This window comes from Etheostoma spectabile, chromosome 21 (genome assembly GCF_008692095.1).
Source record: "Etheostoma spectabile isolate EspeVRDwgs_2016 chromosome 21, UIUC_Espe_1.0, whole genome shotgun sequence".
Lineage (NCBI taxonomy): Eukaryota > Metazoa > Chordata > Actinopteri > Perciformes > Percidae > Etheostoma > Etheostoma spectabile.
Window position 1 is genome coordinate 27,645 of NC_045753.1, and position 23,643 is coordinate 51,287.

The window sequence follows — 23,643 nt, forward strand, 5'->3', positions numbered from 1 at the left end:
CAGGGCTCTAGGGTGCAAGTTAGTGTCTGTTAGCTCACAGGGCTCTAGGGTGCTAGTTGGTGTCGGTTAGCTCACAGGGCTCTAGGGTGCTAGTTAGTGTCTGTTAGCTCACAGGGCTCTAGGGTGCAAGTTAGTGTCTGTTAGCTCACAGGGCTCTAGGGTGCTAGTTAGTGTCTGTTAGCTCACAGGGCTCTAGGGTGCTAGTTAGTGTCTGTTAGCTCACAGGGCTCTAGGGTGCAAGTTAGTGTCTGTTAGCTCACAGGGCTCTAGGGTGCTAGTTATTGTCTGTTAGCTCACAGGGCTCTAGGACGCAAGTAATATTTTTCCTCCAGGTCGCACTGGTGCACCTAATGTCCTCGCATCTGCTGAAATGTTGTTTATATGGATATGGTTTAATTTTGCTTTACATGACCCATTTCTTCTGTAAAGCCTTGCCTGTGTTTGGATGTCTCCTCTATTCCCTCTCCTCTTACTCTCCCCGCAGCCCCCACACACAGAGGAACCGGTCCACTTCTGAATTTTGTCCACAGTTTTAATTGTTATTAATACAACTGTATATTGTTTTACTATTATTAACACAGCTGTATATTGTTAAGCATGAGAGACAAACCTGTATTTGTACCAGTGTTTCCGCTGGTAACTCTGTTACTGCGGTCGCCACGATAGGCCTAACCCAGACCAAACATTTACTTCCTTGAAAATGACTGAGTGCTTTTTGCTCTTCCAGATAAAATTTGTTTTCCAGACATGACACTGTTTGAATTTCTTTCTTTTTTTTTTTTCTTTTTTTTTTAAAGATTATTTTTTGGGCATTTTTAGGCCTTTAATGGACAGGACAGGTGAAGTTTGTGAAAGGGGAGAGAGAGGGGGAGTGACATGCAGCAAAGGGCCGCAGGCCGGATTCGAACCCGGGCCGGCTGCGTCGAGGAGTAAACCTCTAAACATGGGCACCCGCTCTACCAACTGAGCTATCTGGGTGCCCACTGTTTGAATTTCTGACATACCTGGGACTTACAAAGCAGCCACAGGGGTTATTCGGCCATATTAATGACAGAAAAAAAACATTGTTGGTGCCTGCAGCTCTACACCGACGGGTAACACGAGGAAACACAAATGATCAATACCACCAAACTCCGCAGTATAAACATTCACTCGGCCTCTGTGTGAACGCGCCATAACAAGGCGGGGCGAGGCTTAGCAAACAATCACTACATGCACAAGGGGGGCTAGTAGTATTTAATAAACCAAGCCTTATTCTGGGATACAGTAATATCACTCTTAGGTCAGAAGGCATTTTGTTTAGCAACACCCGTTCAATCATAGAATCACCTCACAGAGCAAAAGCACAAGCAAACTGTTGCATTTCACTGCTGCTTGACACAAAGCTATTAAACATTTACAGGGGTTAAATGTTTATGTTGGTGCTTCTTGATCATTTTCCTCACCTTTTGCCTTGCTATTCACGCTCCTTGATCCCATTACCCTGTGCCATCTCAGCTGGCCATCAGCTCGCATAACAGAACACTACTACCTGTCAATATCTGACATCTTCATTCTTCACTTAGGCTTCTCACAATACTCCCCAAATACTGACAACATCCTCAGCAGGTGCTGTTGGGCGGTGAAGAGCCAGTGAGCACTGACTGATCCTCCCTCGGTTTGTTAGGAGTCAGTCCTGAGACATACAGCCTCAGGCTCAGTGTTCCTGAGTGTGAGCATAAACACCACACTGAGGTCAGATCTCTATGTCCACTGGCCTGATCTCTCCGGTCTGATTCTCCCGCACCCACAGCTCTCTGTCTCTGGCCGGGTCCACCCCTTGCAGTAGCTGGTCCACCGGCTCCATCGTCTGGACAAACAAAGGACAGCTGATGTTAATGCTGACAGTGGTCAGTGGATCTTTGGTTCCCTCTGCTGGGATAGCTGGGGTAACCATGGGATGGATTTAACTCCAATGTTGTGGTGTTTTTCTGTTGGCACATTTGGCTGTGCCGAGTGAAACCGAGCCAAGCCAAGGCAAGCCAAGCCAGCACGTGAACGGAACAGCCATTATGAAAGGCAACAAAAAAATTCAGTTGAAGGTGCAAAAAACCTTTCCCCAGCCAGCCAGGCATAAGACACTGTATCACTTCAAAGTGTATGTAGCAAATGTAGCAGCAGTTAATAATTTAGTCTCTTAGATTTTGTATCCAATGTATATAATAGCTTTTTTAATACCACCTCTTTCCTCCTTAGTCTGTTGTCTTGCCTCTTGGCCTGTCTATGTACTGCTGGGATGTGAAAAAGTAGTCTGTTTTAGTTCCTTCCGAACATTTTAATTGGACCAAGGCTTTTACTTAGTCAAGGTGACATTTTCCTTGACTTTGACTTGCAAAATTATTTATTATTTTATTTATTACTTTAATGAAATGTTAGAGAGCTCCAAAGGTGTAAAGGTGTTTACCAGACGCCTTTGAGGATCCTAGGTGTAGTGCAGAGCCAGAGGCGAGCACAGGCTTTGGTAGGTATGAACAATGACATAGATGTTTTAGTTAGGGAATGTTGGTTCTCTGTAAATAAAAGCGTGGGGTCTAGATCCGATCTATATGAAAAGTGTCCTGTGATAACTGGTATGATAAAAATCAAATTGAATTCTCAAAGTTTAGCCCTAACCTTTAGCACTCAACAAAGAGTGTGGGGTAGTTTTTTTAGTAGTTTAGTAAGTTTACTTACACTTTGGTTGAACATGTCTGTCTCATGTCGGAGGATGGTGTACTGACACAGATGCTGTCTAATCATCTCCACCCGCTCCACCTCCAGCCGCTCCAGCTCCTGAGGAGAGAACTGGCTGAGTCACTTCCATCTGTCTACACCATGCAGAAGACACGCTCTACAATGCTAACAGGGGACTTTCAATGACTTAAAAAGAATGATTTATAAATTTGGCAAACAACGTTCAGGGGATCAAACGTATGACTCTAAAGTGATTAAACGGAAATTAACTTTCAAGTCTTTTAAATACATGTAAATATTTAGAGGGAACCCTAATGCATTGCTTCTGGGAATGTACAACCAGGCCCTTAAACATACATAATGAGTAGAGGAGTTTCCCATTTCTATTGAACTCTATATGTGTATTCTGTATGTGGATAAAAGGTCCATCAATTGCCTAAAAGGAAAAAAAAATCTGAAGCTTTTTGTACAGAGCTGGAAAGAAAATATAAAATCCTTTTTTTATTATTTAACCTGAGAAATTATAGACACTACATGGAGACTAAGAGTGAATAGATATAGTGTGCATGGCTGTGTAGACAAGCATGTGAGCATGTACATAACAGGTGTAATTAATATGTATGCGTGGAATAGCTGACCGTTATATTTTATGTTTATCTTTGTCATTTTTACAAGACTTGTTTCTTATTTTTCATTTGTTGTTTGTTAATTATGTACATTTATTGATAGTCTTTGTAAGAGCGACCCTAATCTTACACTAGCACACAAAGTAATTACATTTGCACATTTAAAATGAACTAAAGCAAGACTAAAGTATGACATGTACCACAGCAGCACCACTTGCAGTCATACACATGTGACACATGCTTCCTTACCAGACTCGTAGTGACCATCTCCTCGAACCATTTGGACTGAGACTGGTTATAAAGGTCGACACAGCGCATCAGCTCGTCTCCTGTTGGGAGAATCACAAGAACACATGTTCACTCAGGACTACATAAGACCTGACAGAATGCCTCCCCCATCTGGGTTTCTCTGGGTATCTGCGCGTCAAAATGTATAATACACAATTGTTCCACTAGGTGGTGCTACTGGCCAACTATTCCCTTACAGCTGACACGATAATACCGCAACAATTCCACACCACATTTGTTCCAACTCACTCAGCTGACGTTTTTATTATCAGTGCAGACAATCCAGACAGATAATAGATTATCTATTACGATAGCATAAGCAATGATAAACAGAAAGGTTAATTCATTAATGTTACTGCCTGTATCCTGCTGACAAGAAAACAAGGACCAATCATCTGTGAGATTAGATCAGTGAGGTGATAATGCTGATTAACCTGTTTCCAGCAGATGACTCTCCATCTTCTGCAGTAAACATCTGCTTCTTTATTGTGTGAATGCTGAAAGTTTTGAACCATTAAAAAAGCTCTGGCTCTTAGAAAAGGATCAGCTTTTTGATATGTTTTACACTTTTTGTGTAGTAACTGTTAAAGTTTAATGTGTTGGGAACTGGAGGGTTGGTACTTCAAGTCCTTGATGCAATTATGGACTGGTGGCTGGAGAGTTGCTAGTTCACCTCCTGGGCACTGCAACATGCTGATTTTTTTTAATACAATTTATTGACATACTATAACTATGACTTTTTCAACCAACTGTTTTCAAATGCACACTTGGTGCCGCACCTCGAGTTGAGCGACTTTCATTAATATTTCGGATTTGGGTCTGAATTTCCAGGCTTGAAAAAAACAGGAAGACATGCACATGAATGTGAGCTGCAGTTTATTCTACAGATGAACACATCAGAACAGCCCTCCAACCCTTAAAAAACTAAATGAATACCAATACACTGATTTTAGAAACTCTGGATCCAACCACGTAGGGAGGGCTTTAAAATGCGATAGACTCCGTGCTTCAGCTTCCCTCATGCTGTAGTCATTATCAGTGGCATCCAGACACCATTAGCAACTTCAACAACTGCTGCTGCTGCTTTTCTCCCTGGGTGTGTGTGTGTGTGTGTGTGTGTGTGTGTGTGTGTGTGTGTGTGTGTTGTGTGTGTGTGTGTGTGTGTGTGTGTGTGTGTTAGAGCGAGTGAGAGAGTGACGGCAGCAGCATCGGAGCCAGCAACACAAACAGACTGATCAGGAAGGCTGGCTCCGTGATTGGCTGCAAACTGGACACGTTTGAAGCTGTGGTGGAGAGGAGGTCACTGAACAAACTGTTATATATCATGGATAACCCTGACCACCCTCTCCATCCCCCCCCTCACTGGTCCAACAGAGGAGCAGCTTCTCTAAGAGGCTCCGACAGCTTCGATGTCGCACGGACCGCTACAGGAAATCATTCCTACCACAGGCAATAAAACTCTATAACACGTCATCCCTGGGGGGTACATGAGACTTTTAGACCCCACACTACTGCACTAAGGGCAACCTGCCCAATTGGTTCATTTACATTTTAGCAAACATTTAGCATATTCTTTAAGCAGTTGCACATTTTGTTTTCCCATCCTGTATATATTTAAATATCTGTTCTTATATTTTATTTTATTCTTATATTTAATTCCTATTATTATTATTATTATTATTATTTCATGTATACTGTATGTATGTATTTTTTCCTAGTATCTCATTTATATTTATATTCTGTGTTGTGTGACTAATGTACGTGTGCTGCTGTAACACCGCAATTTCCCATTTTTGGGGATTAATATCTATCTATCTATCTATCTATCTATCTAACCCGGAAATGAGTCGGTGTGCATCTCCGCAACATGTAGGTACATTTTTGGAGAGGTTCACATCAGGCTACGGTGTAGGGTCGGTATCTCCACGTAACGACATACGTAGATACTACACAGAAGCATAAATAACACTTTACATCACATACTCCAGTCCAGGTGTATACCAGCAGATCTAATGTTTTGTAGTTATTGAATCTGTACAGTGGGGAGATAGAAATAAAGCTTATTGTATGATTGTTTTGCAGTGATTATGTTCTAACGCACGTATAAAAAACCAACACTTCTCAGATGATTTTGTCCAGAGTGATTCCTCCTCTGCATATTTATCGCATCAGCTGGAAAAGGAGGTAGGTTACTCTAGTATACAGTGGTGTGAAAAAGTGTTTGCCCCCTTCCTCATTTCCTGTTCCTTTGCATGTTTGTCACACTTAAGTGTTTTGGAACATCAAACCAATTCAAACAATAGTCAAGGACAACACAAGTAAACACAAAATGCAATTTGTAAATGAAGGTGTTTATTATTAAAGGTGAAAAAAATCCAAACCATCATGGCCCTGTGTGAAAAAGTGATTGCCCCCTAAACCTAATAACTGGTTGGGCCACCCTTAGCAGCAACAACTGCAACCAAGCGTTTGCGATAACGTGCAATGAGGCTTTTACAGCGTCCTGGAGGAATTTTGGCCCACTCATCTTTGCAGAATTGTCCTAATTCAGTTACATTGGAGGGTTTTCGAGCATGAACGGCCTTTTTAAGGTCATACCACAACATCTCAATAGGATTCAGGTCAGGACTTTGGCTAGGCCACTCCAAAGTCTTCATTTTGTTTTTCTTCAGCCATTCGGTGGTGGACTTGCTGGTGTGTTTAGGATCATTGTCCTGCTGCAGAACCCAAGTTCGTTTCAGCTTGAGTACACGAACAGATGGTCGGACATTCTCCTTCAGGATCTCTTGGTAGACAGCAGAATTCATAGTTCCTTTTATCACGGCAAGTCTTCCAGGTCCTGAAGCAGCAAAACAGCCCCAGACCATCACACTACCACCACCATATTTTACTGTTGGTATAATGTTCTTTTATGAAATGCAGTGTTCCTTCTACGCCAGATATACTTGGACACACACCTTCCAAAGAGTTCCACTTTTGTCTCATCGGTCCACAGAATGTTGTCCCAAAAGTCTTGGGGATCATCAAGATGTGTTGTGGAGAAATTGAGACGAGCTTTGATGTTCTTTTTGCTCAGCAGTGGTTTTCTCCTTGGAACTCTGCCATACAGGCCATTTTTGCCCAGTCTTTTCCTGATGGTGGAGGCCATGAACGCTGACCTTAACTGAGGCAAGTGAGGCCTGCAGTTCTTTGGACGTTGTTGTGGGGTCTTTAGTGACCTCTTGGATGAGTCGTCGCTGCGCTCTTGGGGTAATTTTGGGCGGCCGGCCACTCCTGGGAAGGTTCACCACTGTTCCATGTCTTTGCCATTTGTGAATAATGGCTCTCACTGTGGTTCGCTGGATTCCCAAAGCTTTGGAAATGGCTTTATAACCCTTTCCAGACTGATAGATCTCAATTACTTTCTTTCTCAATTGTTCCTGAATTTCTTTGGGTCTCGGCATGATGTGTAGCTTTTAAGGATCTTCTGGTGGACCTTACTGTGTCAAGCAGCTCCTATTTAAGTGATGCCTTGATTGTGAACAGGTGTGGCAATAATCAGGCCTGGGTGTGGCTAGAGAAATTGAACTCAGGTGTGGACAACCACAGTTATAGTATGTTTTAACAAGGGGGGCAATCACTTTTTCACACAGGGCCATGATGGTTTGGATTTTTTTTCACCTTTAATAATAAACACCTTCATTTACAAATTGCATTTTGTGTTTACTTGTGTTGTCCTTGACTATTGTTTGAATTGGTTTGATGTTCCGAAACACTTAAGTGTGACAAACATGCAAAGGAACAGGAAATGAGGAAGGGGGCAAACACTTTTTCACACCACTGTAATAGATCTTTGACTATTTTAAGGCGAGGGGAGTACATTTCTTTGTTTGATTTCATTTTAAGTAAAGTACTTTGCTGTTGGCTTCATGACTCAATTTAGAGACTGAGAAAAAGAGAGAGAGATGGGCGCTACCCTGCAGCCGAACTGAACTGCAGTCTGCAGACAGGTGTCCGAATTGAGTGAGAGAATTAAACAAAAGCTATGTGAATACGTTAACCTTGGGTTTTTAAAGGCAGTTTTGCCTGTTAATCTCCGTAACATCCTTGTAACATCCGGGCACCCACTGCTGGCAGACTGAAATGAATTGAACCGCTCCTCCCTACTGTTGTTGAAGCTGCCTGTGAGCATCCTAGTTTAATACAGTATATTATTAAAACTCAGTGTAAAGAACAGTGGCACAACATGTATGTTATTTTATTTAAATGTGCAACGAACAGAGCCATTAATGTGAAAGGGGTATAAGTCTCATCAAAATATCTCTATAAAAGATTGAACTCATTTTAGTATGATGGATATATCTGGAGGAGAGGTTCAACTGCTGTAGTTTGTTTCCAGTGCGTTCCAACTCCAAACACAAAAACCTGCCAAAGAACTACACATCCAACTGAGCGTGCTAAAGCTGAAGCCCGGCCCAACCCAACCTAGCTGGGAGCTACCCTTGACAAGAACATCTGGAAGGACAACGACCCGCTTGGTAACCTTACAGGCTCAAACTGGGGGGCAGCAGATACTACGCTGTGCACCTCGGCAATTCAATTTTACTTTTAATTCTACTCCATTTATAGAGTTAAATGGTAACAGAAGTTATCTCAGGACACTTTAGAGAGTAGGTCTAGACAACACAAGGTTAGTGATGTTGGACTGTGATTATTCTGAACACAACTGTATATTTGCCTCAGAGGGCTTTACAATCTGTACACCCCCAAAACCCTCCTGTTCTTTGACCCTCGCATCAGGACTCTGCATTCACTGAATAAAATGATAACTGTTAAACAGTTTTCTATCTAACACCAGCTCAGGGAAGTACAAAGTACTTTTGCTTACAAGAATCCCAACACATTCTAAGTTTCACTGTACAGAAGAATTTTAATGACACTTTTTTGTATTTTAAGAGCCTTTTCCTTCTGTAGTAAATCTGGGGAAATACTTGAACACTTGAAATCTTTTGCCATGACCATTTAAAAATGGAAATTCAAAAGCACTTACATAATAACAAATTGTGAGCAATTTTTGATCAGTATGAGCAGTCAACAGCTTTTTTTGGTCCCACCATATTTTTTACATTCATAGACACATAAGAGCTTGCTGGGCTGCGAGACTGGGAGCCCACAGTAACCCTGGAGTGTGACCTTTGACCCCTGGCTCTGACCTGCTTGTGTGGATTTTCGGCGGGCCTTCTTAATGTCTTCTTCAATCTTGTTGCTGAGTTTGATCTCCAGCTGCTGAGTCTTGACCTCCAGCTCTTTCTGTCTGTCAGCCAGAGCTTTACGGGCCTGATGAAGATGAGGACAGGAGTCACAGGCATGCTCACATCTCACAGCTGCACCAATTTATATTCATGCTACAGCCGTTCTGTTATCCCTTTTTCATGAAAATGCTTTAACATATCCAGAAGAGTTTCTGGCAGCAAATATTTTCTAAAAACATGTATGTAGTGCTCTGGGAAAAACATCATTCTATTTCAAGTGATAGAAGCTTTAAGAATGTTACAGTCTGCTTCAACTAATCACAGTGATAATTTGTTGTGCCACACACTGTTTCTGTATCATCCATTATCCAGTGACTTATGACTGTGTACACAGCCAGTATCTTATTTCCTGTCCTGCTTTAAATGCTCTATTCATCCATCAGATGAGTTTATCAGTTAAAAACAGTTTTGTCCCAGACTTGATGGATGATGTGAGACAGATTTCCAGTTGCCTTAAGGCTTCAGCCAATTGCTTTTCATTGTACAAAAAGCAGAAAAACAGGCGTTTACTTATGGAAGAGATGTGGAATTTTAATCACCAGTGAGATGTTTCCTGAAATCCTGCAAAGACAGAAGTAACACACTTGTGTGTCAGAGTTTGTGTGTACCTTCTCCACCGCTGCATAGCGACCAACCAGCTGCTTCCTCAGGTCGGCAATGTGATGGTCGAACCTCTTCATGTCCTTCTTAAAGTTCTCCCTGAATGCCAGAAAAGGCTTTTCCACTTCGCTCTGGAGCTGCTCAACACAAACAAAATGTTAAATGGTGTAGAAGGCACTGAGAAGGTTAAGCTAAAAGAAGGTTAAAAAAAAAAACAGCAAAGGAAGTGACACTTTCCCCCAAGGCCTTCTGAAAAACAAAGAATATCTGTTTGTGTCACAAACACAATTTGAATCATAGGTCCAATAAAAATTGCCATAAAGGCCCAATAATGTGAAACACTTTTACCTAATTGTCTCTGGTGAGCAACTTTTATTGGAATAAATGTGGCGTCATGTTAAAACACAACATCCAATTCTCTAAATGCATCCACACTTCACTCCGGAGACAGAGATGCTACGCTCTTCCTATTGACTCGCAGGCTGCATGTCCCCAAGAGACAGGTCTGCAGTTGGACTGTTTTAGCAACTGTACACCAAAACTTTGCATATAACTTTGCAAAAACAGAGCTAGTATGAGCTGGTTGGTCTGCCCCCCTGATGCTGAAATAAAGAAGCCTCCTCAGCTGATCACATTTAGTTGGACAGCCAGACAAGTCACAAAGATTCCCAGGAGTAACAGGGGACACTCTACTTTAACAGGAAGAAAGCTCCAGCAGAACCAGACTGGGTGTGGGCATCAAGCAGATGACTAAAGGTGGAGAAAAGTCAGAGGAAATACCTTTGAGGAGAACTTAAGGTGAACCTCAGCTTCGTCTGCCAGACTCTTCTTCAACTGGGCCCAGGCCTCCCCCAGAGTTCTGAAGACAGATAGGACACAGGCTGTTTAATACAGACCCACACACACACACACACACACACACACACACACACACAAGGTTCAGCAACAGAGCTTACACGTGAGACATGACAGAAAAGAGACACAAACACATTTTCTAAAAGAAGCATTTGCTTATTTTTTAACAGTAAGTGTTGTAGTACAACTAGCAGGAGACACATTATAATTGAGGTAAGTTTGGAAGCACTACCTTATTTAATCGTTACATTGATAGCCTACATATTTTAGTTCTATCTCTTTTCTGTGTTGTAGTTTGTAGACGGTCCCTAAGCTCTCTACCTGCGTCTCAACAAACACAGCTGGATTAACACAACTTTTGTTCCTTCCTGTCCCATCTCCAGCAGTCAGATTCACTGGGTTCTCTCAGAAGGAATCACTAGAGGATAAAAACAGGTTTCTAACCTGCCCTGTTGAAGCCTGTTGGGGCTAACTCTAGCAGGAGGATAACTCGGTGGAGGTAGAACCGATTGGTTAGTTTCTCTCTCTACTGACAGACCTGATTGGTTAGTTTCTCTCTCTACTGACAGACCTGGTTGGGTAGTTTCTCTCTACTGACAGACCTGATTGGTTAGTTTCTCTCTCTGCTGACAGACCTGATTGGTTAGTCTCTCTCTACTGACAGACCTGATTGGTTAGTCTCTCTCTACTGACAGACCTGATTGGTTAGTTTCTCTCTACTGACAGACCTGATTGGTTAGTTTCTCTCTCCACTGACAGACCTGATTGGTTAGTTTCTCTCTCCACTGACAGACCTGATTGGTTAGTTTCTCTCTACTGACAGACCTGATTGGTTAGTTTCTCTCTACTGACAGACCTGATTGGTTAGTTTCTCTCTACTGACACACCTAATTGGTTAGTTTCTCTCTCTACTGACAGACCTGATTGGTTAATTTCTCTCTACTGACAAACCTGATTGGTTAGTTTCTCTCTCTACTGACAGACCTGATTGGTTAGTTTCTCTCTACTGACAGACCTGATTGGTTAGTTTCTCTCTACTGACAGACCTGATTGGTTAGTTTCTCTCTCTACTGACAGACCTGATTGGTTAGTTTCTCTCTACTGACAGACCTGATTGGTTAGTTTTTTTCTCTACTGACAGACCTCCACATTTACGCCTAACATAGTTAGAATCAACCGGAATTGTCCTTTAAGTTAGCTTGTCTTTTAAATAGGTCACACATGTGTTTTGATTTGTAGAAATTGAATGAAAAAGAGTGCAGACAGGGTTTAGTCACCAGGGTCAAGGTCAAAGAATGAATGGAGACGTGAAGAACACCCAAAACTGTCGGAGTAAAGTCACCTGCAAGGTTTGTAGTTTTAAACAATGAAACTGTGAAATAGTTTGACATTCTATGGTTCATCATTATTTCTTTTTATTTTACAACAGAGTCAGTCAGTCTGACATAATCAGATCTAGTCATGGGACATGGATTGAGAGACCTGCATGCATTTATATACGCAACAATAAAAACCTGAAAGTTGTAGTGAATGTTTTACATACACCAAGTCTGAGCAGAAACAAAGACAAGAGTTTGCCTGCAGGAACTTAAAGTGGACTTTTCTGTTTGCACTGTGTGTATCCTTGGGGTCTAACACATGGAGAATGGATCTTCCTTATACAACATTTTCAATTTGATTCTTTGAATCAGCATCTTCAAACATAGGAGGAACAAGCCTTTTTTTTTACCTCCAGGCTCTTGCACCACTATTCACAGAGTAAATTACATCCATTGTGTCGCTACAGTCTCCGAGTTCCAAGGAACAGACCATCACTCCGCCCCAAAGTACTGTAACTCCCACCATGCAGTCCCTCCATCCAACAGAAGTGACACGAAGCACGATTGGTAGCATTAAAAGTGGTCACATGGTTCAAGGCCACATCTCTACCAAACACATGGTAAATTCAGGAATAAATAGATGGCTGCTTCTGGGCTGGGCCGGTCGAATGCTAGGAACTGAGCAACAAAACAGTGATTGTCCTGTCTGACAACAGAGAAGAATGGAAGGATTGTGTCAGTTTTCTGGGTGTGGGCAGAGACAGAGCTGGGTGGCATAATCTGGATTCTATATGGGACAACTCCATCCCACTCGAGTCTCTTTCACTGTGCTAAAACCAAGAGGGCTTATTGTATATGCATGTGAACAGTGCTGGGGGGCAGCTAAACATGGCTTGCACCAAGATTTTGGTCTGATAAAGAGGTTTAGAATTCTGAAATTAAACACATATGTATGCATGGCAGATAACTTCTTTAACTTCTTTTTGAAGGTTATGTTGCAGCTTGTGATGCTGCGGTGATTCTGTCTCGTTGCTACAAGCTCTCCCCGCGTCCTCGTGGAATCTCTTAATAAAGATGAGTTAAATAACGCTGCCGAATCAAAGCTTCTTCTCTTGGTGGGTTTCTTCAGTCAGACGGGCCCCTTCTCAGCTTCCTGTTACACAACTCAATGTCTGCCTCCTCAACTCAAATCTAATGCCACCCCTGCAGGACAGAGATCAAAGGCTGAGTGATTTACAGGAAGCTGTATTGTTTCCCAGCATCAGTGACCCAGACTCACACCACCATGTCCCACCTGGATGGCTAGTTGAGTGGCTAGCTCACCGAGGAGCTGTCTGCCTGACCAAATATGCAACATTATGCCTCCATTTTCTCTCAGAACAGACCGTAGAGCTTAATTATGACACTTTTAATATAGTCTAAGAAGACATTTTTCGTCTTAAAGAAAAAGTTGAATACATGAGCACTACATGGCGCTCTTTCTCAGTTCAACACACTCACAGGCTCTTCTGCAGTGGTTAGCTTGTCGGTACGGGACTTGAACCAGCAACCCATACAGGGCCTAATTTTGAATCCATTCATGTTAGGAACATCAGTAAATCTATTTTTCACTTCAAGTGCAGTGTCTGTTTTATCTGATATTATTTTGGTAACTTTATGATCCTTTAAGTGGAAAGTAGCACCTGCTGAAATGCCTGCAGCCTACTAGGAATGATCAATTTTTCACTGTATTTCCAAATGTCAAAAAAAGAAAAGAAAAATGGCCATGTCAAGCTTCCCACAGCTCAAAATTTAATGTTTGACAAAACAACATTCAAAACATATTCAACGTGAAATGATAGAAAACATAGAAGGGAAGAACTCTGTTCTTGATAAATGAGTTTCTTTTCAGCCATTTATATATTTATCCAGATTGTCAACCATCTGATACTGATCCTCTACAGCTTCATGGCTGAAATATGTCCTCTACAGTGCAATAAAGTATCACATTCATATTATTACACACTATACTGTGAAGGATGAAGCATTAAAACATAGAATTTACAGGCTCCTCGTTGCCAAACAGCTACATAGTGCAAAGGGCTTCTTTTTCAAGTGTTAATGTGCAGTTTTTTTACATATCTGTCAATCCGAGCATGTTTGTGAGAGGCTACTGTCCTTCTCTTTCACTCACCCTTCTTCCTGGCTCGCCAGAGGGTTCTGAGAAAGCTTGGAGAGGTTCTTGGCGTACTCCTCTTCTATCTTTATCCTGAGAGGGAAGCAGAGGGTTTCATTACCACACAGCCTTTAGCAACGTGACTGCTTCCATGGCTGTTTCCTGTGTTGGGCAACACAGTGATGAGCACAGAAAGGGGAAACGGTTTGTTTTAATGACAACTGTCCGGTTTTCATGGCAACCTGCGGCTGAATTGTGAAAAAAAGTAAAAGGGGAGATGTTAATACCTTTCTTGTATGAACTCTGCCATCTCTTTCTGCATTTGTTTCCCCTTCAGCTGTTTCTGCAGCAAAACCTCAAATCCTGTGACGCAGCCGTTGCCCTGTGGATCCTTCTTATCGGTCTACAAGATAAACACAGCAAGCACACGAGAACATCACACCTTGACCAAATCAACCGCTGTTGCATTCTGGGAGAGAAGTCATGCAGCAACATCAGATAAAACGTGTTAGTGGGCACTCACACCAAAAAAATGAAAAATGGGGAAAGCAGAGGCCAGCTGGCTCACTGCACACCAGTCGCTTACATGTTATTTATTATATTTAGGGCTTTAGTTAGATTTCAATTTAATTAGATACATTAAGTGCAGTTAAGTGCCATAGTCATAAACATTTTCTGAAATGCAATCACAACCTCAAACTAAACCACACATTAAACACATAAACATGTTGTGCAACTTAACTATCACCACTACAGTTTCAACCACCTGAGACTGATCTGTATAGGCCTATAAGTAAATATCAGTTATACTCAACCTATTTTCATTTATATATTTAATTACAATGTCACACATCTCCGTTACACTTCTTCTAGTAGATCGTTGATCAGCTGTTTCTCCGGGAAGAGAAAGAAAATGGTGCGTAACAATCAGCTGTTTCTGCGTGAAGAGAGAGAGAAAATAGTAGGGCTGCACGATTATGGCCAAAATGATAATCACGATTATTTTGATCAAAATTTTGGTTCACAATTATTCTCACGATTATTTGTTAATTTTAACCAAAACAAATTTTATTGTCACATAGGGTATTTATAACTGGAGAGGGAGTGTGGTGGACACTACTTGTCAAGTTCTGATGTATTTCTTGTGCAATTCCCCACTTGAAAAGGACAGTCCCTCCACATGAAGATTTTAACTGGATTTCACTCAATAAACAGCCATGGGATCAGTTGTTTGTCTTTTATTAACCATTCCTTGGTGGGCAGTAAACAGGTGAAAAACCTCAAAAAAAAGAGACGACAAATACAAATAAACAAAACTTTTCACCTTTAACTCAGATAAACAAATTCTTAAACAAATATAATCAAAATAAATACCCAACATTTTTAAATTAAATGATGAGAGTCAGTGTATGTTTAGCCAAATTCATAGCCGAATGCAATACAAGACATTCTTTACTAGTACAAAACTCATTTACAAACTTAATCCCTAATCATTAGTGTTAAGCTGTATTGTTCTAGTGAAGAAGTCAAACTGTATGTTTTCTTGTCTTTTAACCAAGTATCTTTAACCAAATTCCTTTATTTGTATTGTTAAGATGTCCACAACGTTTAAATTACTTTTAACCTTTTCAATCACGTTCTTTCTCAAACAATTGATTTGGCTTCCTTACTTTTCCTTTATACCCCACTCGATAAAACCAAACAGTTAAAGTTGCAAGTACCACTTCAACAAAGTCCTATCAAAGTTAACAAAAGGTAAAAGTCTGTGCTTTTCCTAGAGCATCTTGAATGGCCAATATGGCGCTTACCGGCTGTCCTTCACAGTTTTGTGGAGGGCTTGGTTTTGCACAATCACCTTGTTCACAAAGATGACTTTCCTTGGTCTTGTAAGTGCTATCAATGCTCCTTCCACTGTGGTTTGAATACAACAACAGAGCCGGGTACTGGCTCACCCAGATTGCCTGGAAGATTTGTTTCACCTGGTTCACCACTGATTGAATGGGAGGAGCTCCCAGGCAGTTTGTCAGCACACCTCCCACTCGATCTTCCCACGGAAACCGATGGAAAGATTGTAAATCAGCACCTGCTCACTGCCGGTCAGCTCTGAGTTTGGTCCTCAACTGGTAGCAAGACAACCAGGCGTCGAACATCTCTGTGCAGAACCGTGGTTTGGGTTGCTTCTTTTAGGACTTTGGCCGACGGCCGGTTCAGTGTGGGTTTTGTGACAGGAAGGCAGGAGCCTTGGACAACTTTGACGTTCACGTCTCGAACAATGTCCTTAGCATCTGGATTTACACCCACCACCCGTCCAAGCTTGTATTGGCCCCTTACTGCATTTTGGTCGCACAACCAGACAATATCTCCGATAGCAACATTGCGATGCAGAGTGTGCCATTTACTTCTCAGAAATAAGTTTGGGCCAGCAAGCTGGCTCCAAGACCTCCAGAACTTGTTGACATGGTTCTGCATCTCTCTGAGTCTCTTGTAAGGGTAGTTTGCAAAGTCAAATGTTCTGTTTCTCACCGCTTGGAGAGGCTCGGCCCAGGAGAAGTGTGTTGGGTGACACATACTGCACGCTTTCTTCACGGCTCTGCACCCTGGCGTCTATTGGGCGTTCGTTGGCAAGATTTGCAGCAAGTTGTAGTGTTGTCTGAAGCTCGCTGTAGGTGAGGCCAGTGTTGTTCCCCAGGCTCTGGAGTGCCTTCTTGAGAACGCGGACAGCGGCTTCAGCAGCCCATTGCGGTGAGGTGAGTCAGCAGGTGAACTGTCCACTCCCATTGGTACCTTTTGAGCAGAAATCTCCTCTATTGAAGTTCATTCTGAGCATCCAGGAATTGATACTGCTCTCTTAGGACAGGTTTGGCGCCGATGAAGTTTGCCCCCGGGTCGGACCAGATCTTTCTTGGGTCCCCTCTTATTGCAGTAAAGCGTTGGTAAGCCATCAAGAAGCTCTCTGTTGACATTGCGTTGACCAAGTCTGCATGGATTGCCCTGCTGGCCATACAGCTGAAGATGACACCCCACACTTTCATTGAGACCCGTTTCTTGATATCATCTTTGACAAGATACGGTCCAAAGAGGTCGACTGTAGTAAACTCGAACGGGGCTGCAGGAGTGGCTCTTTCAGGAGGTAGGTCAGCCATTACCTGTTTGCACCTTCTTGCTCTTGACTTTTTGCAGAAAAGGCAGTTCTCTACTACTTTTTGGGCAATTCTCCTCCCTTGGATGACCCAGGCCTTCCTCCTCATTTTCAGCAGGGTTGCAGCCACACTCTCATGACCCTCTTCGTGCGCCTCCGGTGCCAATAAAGTAGAGACCCATGCATTGAAAGGCAGAATGGGAACTGCAGCGCCATCTTGCCTGAAGCCATGGATTCTCCCACCGCATACTAGTAACCCAGATTCCGGCTCTCTGTACACAACCAAGCGGTCCGTAGTGGTAACTGGGAACGTCACCCCTTCTTGAGCAGCTAGATAGATGTCTCTTATTGCTTCTTGACGTTCTGTGGCGGTGATAACTCCTTTTGTGGGAATCGCCTCCCACTTTGGGTTCTCAATGGACTTTGTTGCGGATGCAAACTTTTTGGCTGCTCTCCAAATAAAAGCAACAGTCTTGATTAGACGCTTTAGGCTACCAAAGCGCCTCTCATCCACCAAGTTTAGGACAGCTGCACCAGCAGGAAGTCGTCCCACCAAACTTGGAAGACTTCTTTTCGCTTGGGCTCTTGTGAGTGCTGCCACGAATGACTTCTTTTGCATATTGTTAATGCTTTCTCGAGCTGTCACAGACACATCTTTTGACGACATAATCGGCCACTCGTTCTCTGGAAGATATAGAAACTCCGGCCCTTGCTGCCACTCTGAATGGGCATCAAGTTCCTTTGGCCCAGCTCCTCTAGTGATAATGTCGGCTATATTGAGTGGTCCAGGGATCCACCACCAGTCCTGCTGCTGTGTGCTTTCTTGGATCTCTCCAATCCTATTAGCGAAGAAAGTCTGAAATCCATAGCTTTCACGCTGGATAGCTCCAAGAACAGTCTGACTGTCTAACAAATGGTACCATCTTTTTATCTGGATCTGGGTATGCTGTTCAAAGTACTTTTTCAGGCGGCTTGCAAAAACTGCACCACAAAGTTCTGCTTTGACTGCATCCCCCTTCTGGTCTAGAGGTGTTAGCTTTGCTTTTGACTCCACTAGTCGAATCGTTAATTGTTTGTTAAAGTTCCACCGCAGGTAGAGGACAGCACCATAGGAGCATTCACTGCCGTCTGAAAAAGTGACAGCGACTGGTTCAGTTGTTGCTTTTGGTGGAGTAAGGGCTCTTGGAAACCCTACTTTGCTTAGCTGGACGTACTCCTCAAAAATTCCAATTGCATCCATGCGGAGCTCATCCGACAGAGGAAGGTCCCATGTGTCCTTGACCATGCTACACTTTGGTTTTGCCTCTTGGAATGCCCTTCGGACTAAGATAGCCCCTTTTCTTTGATGGCGTTGTCAGGCCAACTGGGTCATACAAACCAGCAACTTGACTCAGCAGTTCACGTCTTGTCAGCGGGTCTGGTGTCTGTGCTCGCACTTCTTCTAGCAGCAAGTCTTGCCCAAGTCTCATCTTTTTCTTCCGCTTGGAGAAGTTGACCCTCACCATGACATGCAACATGTCTTCATCCACAATGTAGCCGAGACCGAGCGCCTTGTTGTCTTCCTCCTTAAGCTGGTTCGGCAGAACAACAATATTTGGTGATGCCTTTTCCCTTTCTCCTTTACCTTGACCTGAGAAGACCCAAGGCTTCAGTGCAAACCCGCCTGCTTTCAGAATAAGCTCCACATTCTTTGTGATGACTTTGAGTCTTTCACGGCAGTTGTGGGATGTCAAGATGTCATCGACGTAGCTGTGCTCATGTAATACTCGGCATTCCTCTGTGAGGTGGCTAAATTGAGGCAGGTTAGCTGTCTCCCTCATGGCAAGTTGTGCTATGCAACCTGCTGGCTTGTCCCCGATATTCACTCTGGTTACGGCGTATTGTTCTAGCTCATCACCCTCTGAATCCCGCCACAAGAACCGGTGTAGATGGACTTCCCTCTCCTCAAGCCACACAGAATTGTACATTTTCCTGACGTCTCCTAGAGCGGCGAAGGAGCCTTGGCGGAACTTGAGGAGGACAGCTCGAATTGGGTTGAGGACGTCAGGGCCTTTCATTAGAAAGTCATTGAGACTTTGGCCTTTGTACCTCTGACTGCTATTCCAGACAAGTCTTACCGGAGTGGTAACAGAGTGGGGGTTGGGTGCGATAAGATGACTGATATACCAGACAGGTCCATTCCAGTTGGCAAGATCCTCTTTGGTCAGCTTTTTTGCAGCCCGACGGTCAACCATTTCGTGGACTTGAGCACCATAGGCTTTTTTCCACTGCGGTTCTTTGGCGAGCTGTCTCTCTGTCCTGAGGAAGGTTGCCCCTACTGCTCTTCTGTTGTTTGGTAATGTTGATGGGTCCATGAGCCATGGATATCTTGCATGCCAGTGTGGACTATCACTGTGGTCATCAGCACCAACATAAGACAGGCCACCCTTTACGACTTCTAGCTCCCTTTCTTCAGCCAGAGTCATTTCTTTGCCACCAGGTTGACAACTGCCGCAGCGACATCCTCCACATTTCGGGGTGCAGGGGGCGCCAATGCTATCCCATCTCCACCACTCAACAAAATCCCGTGTGGTAATAGCAGAACATGAAGACTTGATGGTAGGTTTGTCGCAAACATGTTCTTCATACCTCAATGCTGCCGTTCTCATTGACCTGGCGAAATGCGCCCTGGACTGGTGCGCTGTAACTATGGCTTCTTCAAACAGACCAGGGTGTGTCCCTGCAATTGTCTTGCCCAACGGCCCATCCCATAGTACAAGGTCCCCAACGGTGCGTATCTTCTGTGGGACCAGTCGCCCTTCCTTATGGCTTATCAAAAGCTGTATCTGTCTTGGTCTCTCAAGTTCATTTTGGGGGACATCTGGAAAGAACTTTTGGAGTCTTTTGGCCGTCACATGTTTATGGATATCTGCAATGCTGTCCAAACCATAGCAGAGGAGTTGGTGGGATCTGAAGTAGCCTTGCTCTGTGCGGACCCGGATCTTTAGAAGGTACCGTTTTGTGGTAACTTGAACTTTCATTCCTCCCACACCGTGGACAACAAGGGTTATGGCTTCACTTCTGAGATTCAACCGATCAGCTGCATCATGGGTTATGTAATTTGTATCCGATGCCAGGTCGATCAAAGTCCCAACTTTTTGTCCTGCATTTGCTGTGACCTCTAAGAGCATCATGATGACTGGCCACTCCATGATCCCATTCTCTGCTGGAAGGCTGGGTTGGTTGGACACAAGAGAGGTTCTGGCTACAGTGTTGCAAAAGGCATTGCGACACTTCTCTGCAAGTTCGGGTGCGAGGCTCTTAATGAACTCTTCTTGGGCTTGGGTGTAACGCTCTCTTGTGTCACCTCCCACTTTGCTGTTGTTGGACCTATGGGGGACCTTCCCTTTGGATGTATCAGCTCTCGGGCAAAGATAATAGTGGTGTTCTGCAGCTCGCTGTTCTCTGCAGTCTGGCCTCCTGCACAGAAACTCTGATTTACAACAGTCACCTTCATTATGAATCTCCAGGCATTTGTTGCAGGCTCCCAGCTTCCTGGCAGCATCTTTTTTCTCTGACAGCTTAAGCTCGCGAAACTTTTGGCAGAAGTATAGCCTTTTCTTATGCTTGCCGTCCCCGCAGACCACACATCCTTGAGCCTGGTTGCTCAGTTGGGTGGAAGTTCTGGTTCGAGCTTGCCGATGTTCAGGTTTTAGCTTTGGTTCCTCCTCTCTCAATTGGTCCAGCTTCTCATAGATGGCTTCTTGACCTTGAAGGAACTTGAGGAGGTAATCAAATCGTTTGTCTTCTTCAGCTTCATCACCTTTACCAGCTACATGAAGAAGCCATTCTTTCTTCAACCCATCAGGGAGTTTACTCTCTATTGTTTTTGTTACAAGAGGGTTTTTTATAGCACCGGTCTTGCCAAGCTCGTTCAGATCGACCAGGGCTTTTTCTACAGATTGGATGAGCTCAACAATCCTCCTGGGCTGGTTGCCTTTAACTGCTTGGAGTCTTTGGAGCTCTTCTACTATCTCAAGGGCTATAGTTGTCTTATTTCCAAAGCGGTTCTCCAAAACCCGGAAAACCTCCTCAGCAGTTATGTAAGTTGTAAGGCGGAGGTCTCGTATTGTCTTCTCATCCACACTGTCGAGAAGTTGGAACTTTTTAATCTCTTTGGATCCAGTAGGTTCCCCCTGCATCTGGAGCGCTTCCCAATCTTTTTTCCACCGGTGAAACTCTCGGCGGATGCCAGAAAACTTTGGGAGGGCGGCTGGCTTCAATTTAATCGCTGGTACACAACTGGTTGAAGTAGTACTTAATCTGCTGGTTTCTCCTCTGACGTGTGCCCCTATAAAGTCTGCTTGTCTTATTGTGAGTTTTGGCAGGATGGTTTCAAGGCCTTTGATACGACTCTGGAACTGTTGTTGCTCTGCTGGGGGGGCCCAGCACTTCCAATGTTTATGTACCTCCTTCGCAGCCTTCACAAGTTTCTCTAGTTGCCCGATCATAAAGAGATATGCATCTGGGTTTTTACTTGGGTCCACAGCTCCCACATTTTCTGCTTGCGACTCTGCTGTTGTAATTGCTTGCGTCAGATCATATTCCCCGAAATTGGCCCACAATGTCTTTTGTATGAGGTCCTTTAGCTCCTGCAGTTTTATCTCACACTCATTGGCTGTTTTTAGCAAGTCCCTCCTTTGCTGCCCACTCAACTCCTCTGCATCAGAGTTTTCTACAATACATTGCTCCTCTACATCATCGTTGGCTTCCAGGACTTTGCCAGCTTCTGCAGTGAGCTTCTTAAAAATGTCTTTGAGCTCCTCTTCTGACATCATTGTATGCATTCTTAGCACATTGTTGGCCAGACGGGAAAACTGACGCTTCGCTGATGTCCTTGCGGTCTTTAGCTGCTCCACTAGTAATGAATCAGCCATTGTAATCACGACAGCAGGGCGGAAACAGTCTTTATTTGTCTCTATGGACACGTGTCTCACTTCTCCAGTCTTGGAGCGGTTTTTCACTGTCAAGTTCTGATGTATTTCTTGTGCAATTCCCCACTTGAAAAGGACAGTCCCTCCACATGAAGATTTTAACTGGATTTCACTCAATAAACAGCCATGGGATCAGTTGTTTGTCTTTTATTAACCATTCCTTGGTGGGCAGTAAACAGGTGAAAAACCTCAAAAAAAAGAGACGACAAATACAAATAAACAAAACTATTCACCTTTAACTCAGATAAACAAATTCTTAAACAAATATAATCAAAATAAATACCCAACATTTTTAAATTAAATGATGAGAGTCAGTGTATGTTTAGCCAAATTCATAGCCGAATGCAATACAAGACATTCTTTACTAGTACAAAACTCATTTACAAACTTAATCCCTAATCATTAGTGTTAAGCTGTATTGTTCTAGTGAAGAAGTCAAACTGTATGTTTTCTTGTCTTTTAACCAAGTATCTTTAACCAAATTCCTTTATTTGTATTGTTAAGATGTCCACAACGTTTAAATTACTTTTAACCTTTTCAATCACGTTCTTTCTCAAACAATTGATTTGGCTTCCTTACTTTTGCTTTATACCCCACTCGATAAAACCAAACAGTTAAAGTTGCAAGTACCACTTCAACAAAGTCCTATCAAAGTTAACAAAAGGTAAAAGTCTGTGCTTTTCCTAGAGCATCTTGAATGGCCAATATGGCGCTTACCGGCTGTCCTTCACAGTTTTGTGGAGGGCTTGGTCTTGCACAATCACCTTGTTCACAAAGATAACTTTCCTTGGTCTTGTAAGTGCTATCAATGCTCCTTCCACTGTGGTTTGAATACAACAACAGAGCCGGGTACTGGCTCACCCAGATTGCCTGGAAGATTTGTTTCACCTGGTTCACCACTGATTGAATGGGAGGAGCTCCCAGGCAGTTTGTCAGCACACTACTCCCAGAGAGACGGCTGACCATTATGAACGGGTCCCCCACGGGTCGAACGGCGGATACACACGTGGTGTGTATGAAACGTCTGTATCGTCACTGCGCTGCATTTTTATGAACTATGATATTCTGGCCATGGGTCACATCTCTGGCCCAGGTCCAGCAGCTCCGTCTCACACTATTACTCTACCAACTGAAGTTAGTTGCATTCAATAACTTCTTCTGTGTTCTTCGCCGTGGCGGCCGCAATAACAGAGTTACCATGGAAACACTGGTACAAATACACTTTTGCCCCAAATACTTAACAATATACAGCTGTGTTTATAAAAAATTAAAACTGTAGACAAATGTCAGAAGAGTGGACCGGCGCTGTGTGGCCGGGCGCGGAGAAAGAGGAGAGATCAAACACAGGCAAGGCTTTACAGACAAAATGGGTCTTGTAACGCAAAATTAAATCATATTGATATAACAACATTGCAGCAGATGCAAGGACATTAGCGCCGGTGCGTCCTAGAGGAGCTAACAGCTAACAGACGCTAACTAGCACCGGTCACCGCTGTTGTCTGAAAAACAGCAGATGGGACAAAATGTTGCGTTTACTGGCAAACTGGTAAACCTTGAGACCGACGTATGACCGACTGCTATCTGTTGAGTTTTCCTCACGTTACTCTGTCCTCTGGGACTGTCTACATCTAGAAACTAAGCTGCGCGGTGCAGGAACAACTGATTAGTCTGACGGTAGTAGCGGT

The 23,643-nt window shown here is 43.4% G+C and overlaps 1 protein-coding gene across 1 annotated transcript in view; it reads right to left on the reverse strand.

Moving 5' to 3' along the window:
- Positions 1-210: 210 nt before the first annotated feature.
- The window catches only part of LOC116671611 (growth arrest-specific protein 7), a 56,625-nt gene continuing 33,192 nt past the window's right edge, over positions 211-23,643 (reverse strand). The window contains exons 7-15 of the mRNA XM_032502955.1: positions 14,134-14,249; positions 13,865-13,939; positions 10,298-10,376; positions 9,526-9,654; positions 8,819-8,942; positions 3,588-3,667; positions 2,713-2,811; positions 985-1,849; positions 211-753 (exon numbers count right to left, since the gene is read on the reverse strand). Of these exons, the coding sequence (XP_032358846.1) occupies positions 1,736-1,849; positions 2,713-2,811; positions 3,588-3,667; positions 8,819-8,942; positions 9,526-9,654; positions 10,298-10,376; positions 13,865-13,939; positions 14,134-14,249 (816 nt within the window). The 3' untranslated portion in view covers positions 211-753; positions 985-1,735. The remainder of the gene's footprint in view (positions 754-984; positions 1,850-2,712; positions 2,812-3,587; positions 3,668-8,818; positions 8,943-9,525; positions 9,655-10,297; positions 10,377-13,864; positions 13,940-14,133; positions 14,250-23,643) is intronic.